This window comes from Zonotrichia albicollis, chromosome 2 (assembly GCF_047830755.1).
Source record: "Zonotrichia albicollis isolate bZonAlb1 chromosome 2, bZonAlb1.hap1, whole genome shotgun sequence".
Lineage (NCBI taxonomy): Eukaryota > Metazoa > Chordata > Aves > Passeriformes > Passerellidae > Zonotrichia > Zonotrichia albicollis.
In genome coordinates this window covers 101,797,553-101,805,304 of record NC_133820.1, presented here as the reverse complement: position 1 = coordinate 101,805,304, position 7,752 = coordinate 101,797,553, and the positions used below count along the sequence as shown (strand labels likewise).

The following is a 7,752-nucleotide window of genomic DNA, read 5'->3' as shown; positions in this document are numbered from 1 at the left end:
GTAGGTAGGCAGGCTCATCTGCACTGAATTCAGCTTTTGTGAATATCTGTGTCCTTGACCCAACAGGAGCTGCAGCAGTGCCATGTCAGGCTTGGAGGGCTGCACACTGTGGGTATGGAAACGGCAGAGGAGGCAACAAAGCAGCACTTCAATTGACAGGAAACCTTTTTTTTTCTTTTCTCCCAAGAATAATTGGATTTATTTGTTAATAGAAATGTGAATGGGAAGGCACATCTTAAATGTACTGGCTAATATTATGTATTCTATATGCCAAAGAGATGATATAATGTAATTTTGCAATTGATTGTAGGACAGCAAGAGAAAAAGCCCTTTAAAAAGGAATCTGTAATAATACAGTTGGAATTAAATTCCTGTTATGAAGTCTACTAAATAATGGCAACCTGATTATCAAAAAAGCTTTATTTCTATAACACTTTTTATATATAGTGTACTACTAAGTAATGATAGTTTTAAAAAGTCATGTTGCTTTCATCAAAGTCTGGCAGTTCCTTTACTCCTTCTGTTTGACATGAAAGAAGAAAAAGCAGGGTCATCCTGACTGGGGGAGGGCTCAGCCTCACCCAGTGCAGCCCTACAGCTGCAGTAGGGTTAATGGCATCAGTAATCGTCGTAGTTGACGCCTGCCCCGTGCCTGAAGGCGTGTGGGTCCCGTGGGCCAATGGGAGCATCTTCATCGTAGTGGTGCTGGTAGTGCCCACCGTAGTACTCATTACGAGCACGCCCCAGGTTTGTCCAGTAGGAGAGGTCATCTTCGAATTTCTGCCAGAAAAGCCAGAAAAAAAAAAAAAAAAAAAAAAGAGAGCATTTGTGCATTTGCTTTCCAGTCTGAAAGTACAGTGATGGGATAAAACTGAAGTGGTGCAACAGCCTCTTTCAGAAATCCGGATGCTTTGCACATTTGTCATAAATGAAAGCTTTAGATCTGAGGGGTTTTGTGACTTGTACCTATGGGATCCTGTGTGCAGGAGTTGTCCTGCCCTGGACCCAGCCCCACACCCCCTGCCCACTGCAGAGTGCTTAAACTGAGACCACCTTCATCTGAAATGTGCACTAAGCACCTTTAATATTTCAATTACCTTGTCAATGATGGGCTGTAGAATTATGTCAATATTTTACAGTTAAAAATCTAAAGGTTTAGTTCTCCCTTGCCATGTGCCTTTAGTTGCAACATCCCTGACTGGGGTGCAACAGCCTTTTGCTTTCTGTCTGATCTCTCACCTTGCACAGGTATAAACGGAGGTACAACACAGCCCTCCAGCTAAGGAAATGCAATAAGCACTTCAGTTCTGCTCACAACAGCAGAGGGAAAATAGTGTGCAAGGATATCAAATACTTGCCAAGTCAAAGCCTTTCCAACTGAATGACTCTTTGGAAATATTTTTGGCTGAGATTTGGGGAAAAAAAAAAGTTTTGCGAATATACAATGGATAAGTATGGACCAAGTCCTCTGCTGGAACAAACAGTTATTTCATTGTTAAGTCTGTCTTAATACTCAAGAAAACCTACTAAGTGGATTCATTGTATCCCACAACAGGCCTCATATGTTTTTGAAATGCATACAGGAACTCAGAGGAGAATTCACTTTATCTGCATGGTTTGTCCTTGCTCCTTTTCATATTTTCCCCCAGTCTTCAGCTTCCAGTGTATAAAACCACTTTTCTTATTTTTCCTATTTCTATTAGTGAAGGGGGATGTAGCCATGCTGTTGAGAAGTGACTTTTATCCACGTAATATCCAGGAGAATTTACAAAAAACTACCCTTCATTATTTCAGCTCAAGCAAAGGATTATTTTTCTAATTGTTGCAGCTTTGAAAATGAGTGCATTCATCTTCCAAGCAATCCACATAGCATGAAGCTTTAAAATGAACTCCAGCTTCCCCGTGCCAATGCAATCTCATTAAACATATTCATACAGCTGACAGAAGCCAAGAATTCAACATCTATAACTATTTTTACCTCTTATTAAAAGCAGAAATTATTCTACATGTGGGACTGCAAGCAAACACACTTTTTTTGCCCTATTCCAGCATCTATTTAGTAGAGCTTCGTGCAGAGTTTGATTCCACTCCAGTGTTTTTATGAATAAAGTGTGTTTTAAAAATGTGTCCTTCTCATTTGAAGGGAGGCTGACTGGATGTTATCCAAAGGTTTTCCTTTCACTTATAGAGTGGAGGCACAGCTGCCAGTGGTCATGATGGTCAGGAGCTGCCCACGCTGTGGAGGCACAAGTGTGCATTGGGTGCATAAAGTCAGTGCCATTCACTGAGAAGGTCCAGTCACAGCCAGCTTGGTGTGGATTTCTCAGCATGTTTAAAAGCTGATCAGGTTGAGGCTGACAGGAAATTACTTTCCTGAAATACGATTGATTGCTTTGAGTCTGGACACCTATTCCACAAAGCAAACTTTGTTCATATGTCCAGTTGCAATTTATTAAGCTTAAGTTTGATAGCAGGCAGGAACTCCATACAAGACCTTAATGTAATTTTTTTCTACTAATAAAATAATGCAAGGATCTCTAACATGTAACAGAGGTTATATTTCTGTGTGACTTTAAAAGAAGAGTTCTGGGCAGGAACACCTTCTACTAGACCAGGTTGCTCAATGCCCCATCAAACCTGGCTTTCAACATTTAGAGGAATGGGACATCAACCACTTCTCTAACAACTTGCTCCAGTGCCTCATCACCCTCACAGTAAATAATTTATTCCCAATATCTAATCTAAATAGCTTCTTTTTTTTTTTCATTTAAACCCAATCCCCCTTGTTTTATGCCTGCCTATTCTCCCTCCTTTTCTAAAAGCCCTCTCCATTTCTGTCACCGACCTGCTCATCGAAGCCCAGGTACAGGAACTGCTGGTACCACTGCTGCACGTCGGGCTGGCTCCTGTCCCACAGCTGCCGCCGCTGCCGCCTCAGGCTGCTCAGGAACTCCTTGGCTGCTGCTTCTTTCACTGACACCTCCGGCTTCTCAGCAGCAGCAGCAGCAGGGGCTGAAATTGATCCCCCCCGCAAAAGGCATGCCAGGAAATTTTTGGTCAGCCTGGAGTGTACTGCTTAGAGCAAGTAAGAAAATGATTCTCACATCACGCCATTACCTTTGTGCTTGCCAGTGCAATGCCTGTAGCAGAACAGCAGTAATAAAGCCAGGAATCACCAGTGTAATAGGATTTCTCTGCTACCCTCATTCTCCTGGATTCTTGTAAAGCATTTCTGAGCTCAAATACAGCAGCTAACTGAGGAATTTAAGTAAAACCACCCAAATTCAATGAGCATATACACTATGCTCTCTTTCTTTCAGGAGAGACCAGGAGACCGACCCTAAGTTCTACAGTTGCAGAAATTGGGTTGAAGAGGAGAGGTGAAGTTAGAATGACTAAGGGAGCTGGAGAAACACTGTCAACATATTAGAGTGAAGGGAGAAACACTTAAAAAATAGATTTTTGAATCTGATGTGTGAAAAAGCAGCATTTACATGAGTACTACTAAATGCCCTATATGCCTGAAAATAAAAGCCCATCAGGTTTTCATAGCAACCTATGTGAGGGATGCACGGAAATGCCCTCAACCTGCCAGACCCAGATGTGCCACCTGGCTTGCTCCATGCCTCAGGATGAGAGGACTAAGAAGCAGGAGAAGAAATAGCCTCAAATCGTGCCACAGAAGGTTTAGATTGGATGTTTGGAAAAAGTCCTTCACTTAAAGAGTGGTCAAGCTTTGGAACAAACTGCCTAGGGAAGTGGTGGGAATTGCCATCCCTGGAAGTGTTCAAAAGACACATGGTTTTTTGGGGACATGGTTTAGTGGTGAGCATGACTCTGCTGGGTAAATGGTTGGACTTTAACTTAGAGATCTCTCTTAATCTAACAGTTCTATGATTCTGTGACTGGACAACTCCTGACCACACACAGAAATGATAATACATGGTATTGATCTGGCTGTGAAACAAGAAGTGTGTAGGAGTAGGAGAAGCCTTGCCTTCAGATGGTTCATTTCAAAGAGGGAGAAGTCAGGAGGGCATGGGTATGCATGGGATTTTTGGAGATGTGAGGGAAGAGACTGGGATAAACAGGGAAGTGAGATGGAGATGTGAAGAAAACCACTGAAGCAGGAGCTGGGCCGGCTCACAGAGGAAGGCAAAGGACTACAGAAAAAAAGAGATTCTGAAGATAAAAGACAGAAGAGTTGTTGCAGTAAGTAGGAAACAGGCTGTCCTGCAGTGATGAGCTGGGAACTGATAACTCACCATGAGCTTGAACTGGGTGTTATTGCTGGGAGGGACAGCTAAGCAATGTCCCACGAATGAGCCCTTACACAAGGGACACTGCCAGCCAGGGAAGCAGCACTGTGTGCTTGGCCTGCTTGCCTTAGAAACCAACCAGAAAAGGAGAGCAAGGCTGGAATTAAAAAGACTGCATATTCCCTCTATCATCCATTTTGCAGCTCTTCCTGATCTAAGCCATGTTGTCTGCATGCCCCAAGAGCCCTCCCTAGGCAGTCCCTCTCCCCAGAGGATCTGAACAAACAAGTGGCCACTGCTGTGGTGCAGGAGGGTCACTCCTATCGTCACACAAACCCTGCAGAATGGTAACACAAGGAACCTACACACAAGGAAAACAGAGGTGGGTGGGATATCTATCTAGTTCTGGCAAGAGGTGTGGAGTGATGCCAGAAAAAATCCCCAGAATAAAATCAGAAAGCCTGGCAGAAGTGGAAGTCCCCTCTGTGGGGGTATAAATTCTTTGCTTCAGCCATTGAGCAGGCTGAGGAGAGGTGGCCAAAACTTCTGGGATGTTTCATCTGCTGTGGTGCTTGTTCCCAGCTGGCATCGTTTCCACTACCTTCCCTCAACCAGAGAGCCATTCCATGCTTCTGACTGCTGGGCCTCTGGCCATCATCTCTCCTGTCAGAGAGCAGTCTTCCAAAAAGGAAGCACACGTGGGGCCAAGAAGAAAAAAGAACAAGTCAAGGCATCACAGACAAGCCAGGTTTGCACATACTCTTCCCTGTGCCTGAGCCAGCAGTATTTCCATGCATTCTTTGGAAAAGTTTGTGACTGCCCCAAATAGATAAATGCCATGTCTGCCATGCATACACTGGAAAAGGTCGGAGCTGTGCTCTGTGCAAAGCAAAGGCAGCGTTCCTGAGGCTGGGAAGCCTGGATTTCAGAGGGAGCTGTGGTTAGCAGAGCCTCCAGCCCAACATCCCAACCTGGCACACAGGCAGGGCTCTGCCCGAGCAGGGGGTTCTGGTGTGGCCCACAGTGAGTGTGGCCCTGTGCTTGTACCTCCTGCTCCATCTGCTCTCCTGGAGCTGGAGCTACAGGGACAGCTCTTCCACAGCTTCGACTGACAGCACTGACTCTGAGGAGAAACAAGGGAAAGCACTTTGCTGTCTCTTTACTTACCTTCTTGTTTCTGAAGCATCAGTTTAAGCTTATTTCCCCTTGAAACATCTAGACAAATAAAAATAAAACACATACATTTACTGAGAAGGGAATAAGAACAACAACAACAACAACAGAAGTTTATTTCTCAAAAACTGCCAGAAGTATTTTTGTCATAGCTCCAGTTCAAGAGGCAAAGCAGAAACTTTCTCTCTTTGCTCCCCTTTCCACACCTGGATGCAATATACACTGCAGGGAAGCTTCTGACACTCCAGCATCTTCTCCCCAGCTCTCTTGGCAAGGGAAATCCTATAATGGTCTTCTTCACCAAGTAAACGATTATATTCTTCATCAGAAAACTGCAGCTGGTGCCAGTACCAGCACCCAGAGCTAAACGATAATTCTGGAAGCCCCTAGTCACTGGGTGAGGGCTGTGCTAACAATCAGAGTGCTCCAAAACTGTGCCTGGCATCCTGCCCCAAAGCACATCGAAGCAGTTATCCTGCTGATCCCCAGACCGGAGCGAAACGGGAGACCGGCAAGCGCTCGGCTGTTCCGAAATGCTTCAGTCGCCGGCAAAGAAGCGCCTTTTTTAAAAGACGCCCGGCTCGCACCAGGCTCGGAGCGTCCCAAGGCGCTCAGCCCCGCGGGGTGCCAGGGCAAGGAAGGCTGTCCCCGCTGCCCAGGCCGTGCCGGGTTCGCGGTCCCGTGTCCCGCACGCCGCGCTCACTCACCGGGCGCCGCGCACAGCAGCGGCAGCAGCAGCAGCAGCAGGAGCAGGGAGGCCCCGGGCAGGGCCCCGCGGGGACACGGCGGCGGCATCGCGGCGGGGAGAGCCCAGGAGAGGCGAGGAGAGCGGGCCCACCTGTGAGGGAGGAGACGGAGAGCATGGAGGCGGAGGAGCGGAGCGGAGCGGAGGGAAGGGCAGGGCAGGGCCGGGCCGGGCGGGGCGGAGCGGAGCGGGGAGGGGCTCGGAGCGGCCGGGCCGGGGCAGCGGCACCCGGGGATGCTGCGGGGCTCGGAGCGGGGCAGCACCGGGCACCACCCACTGCTCAGGCACCCACTGCTCGGGCACCACCCACTGCTGGGGCACCACCCACTGCTCAGGCACCCATCCAGTGCTCGGGCACCATCCACTGCTGGGGCACCACCCACTGCTCGGGCACCATCCACTGCTCGGGCACCATCCGCTGCTGGGGCACCACCCACTGCTCGGGCACCCATCCACTGCTGGGGCACCACCCACTGCTCAGGCACCACCCACTGCTCGGGCACCATCCACTGCTCGGGCACCATCCGCTGCTGGGGCACCACCCACTGCTCGGGCACCCATCCACTGCTGGGGCACCACCCACTGCTCAGGCACCACCCACTGCTCAGGCACCATCCACTGCTCAGGCACCCATCCAGTGCTCGGGCACCCACTGCTCGGGCACCATCCACTGCTGGGGCACCCATCCACTGCTGGGGTACCATCCACTGCTCAGGCACCATCCACTGCTCTAGCACCCATCCAGTGCTTGGGCACCATCCACTGCTGGGGCACCCATCCTCTACTGGGGTACCATCCACTGCTGGGGCACCCACCCACTGCTGGGGCACCCACTGCTCGGGCACCACCCACTGCTCTAGCCCCCATCCACTGCTCGGGCATCCACTGCTGGGGCACCCACTGCTTGGGCACCCACCCACTGCTGGGGCACCCACCCACTGCTGGGGCACCCACTGCTCGGGCACCACCCACTGCTCTAGCCCCCATCCACTGCTCGGGCATCCACTGCTGGGGCACCCACTGCTTGGGCACCCACCCACTGCTCGGGCACCATCCACTGCTCGGGCACCATCCACTGCTGGGGCACCTCCCAGAAGCACCTTTTTTTAGGAGTTACACATAATCGATAGGGGGAGACTGGTAAAGAGCTTTCAGCAGTTTATGCGAGCTTTTCTGACAGGGAAGTTTAAAAATAAATAAATAAAATGGCTGTAGCGTGTCATTTCACATTGCTCTGGATATAAACCCAGTTTGTCAGATCCTTGTAACAGTTCATGGAAATGGAGAGATTGTCCTGATGGAAGAATCAACTATAGGTGACTTGGTTCAGTGTTTTCTCTGTCTTCTTTCCTCTCACCGCCCAAACCCACAGAAAATCACAATGCATTTTAGCTGATTAGCTTTGAAAAATAATTTGGATTTTTTTTTCTACATATGGACAGTTTTAGTTTATTGTAAGGACTCAGGGACCAAAAGCCAAACTCACAAACTTAGGGCCCTTGCTCAGCAGTTCCATGACTGTAATGGTGCCTAAACTTACTCTTGCCTTTTCCTAATTTGGACTTCAACCTTCCC

General features: G+C 48.7%; 1 protein-coding gene across 2 annotated transcripts in view; it reads right to left on the bottom strand.

Moving 5' to 3' along the window:
- Positions 1–206: 206 nt before the first annotated feature.
- The window catches only part of ECRG4 (ECRG4 augurin precursor), a 28,270-nt gene continuing 20,724 nt past the window's right edge, over positions 207–7,752 (bottom strand). The window contains exons 2-5 of one of the 2 annotated variants that reach the window (XM_074535877.1): positions 6,140–6,270; positions 5,427–5,474; positions 2,846–3,012; positions 207–780 (exon numbers count right to left, since the gene is read on the bottom strand). In XM_074535877.1, coding sequence (XP_074391978.1) covers positions 619–780; positions 2,846–3,012; positions 5,427–5,474; positions 6,140–6,270 — 508 coding nt within the window. In that variant the 3' untranslated portion in view covers positions 207–618. The remainder of the gene's footprint in view (positions 781–2,845; positions 3,013–5,426; positions 5,475–6,139; positions 6,271–7,752) is intronic. The other variant, XM_074535878.1, reaches the window with a different exon arrangement.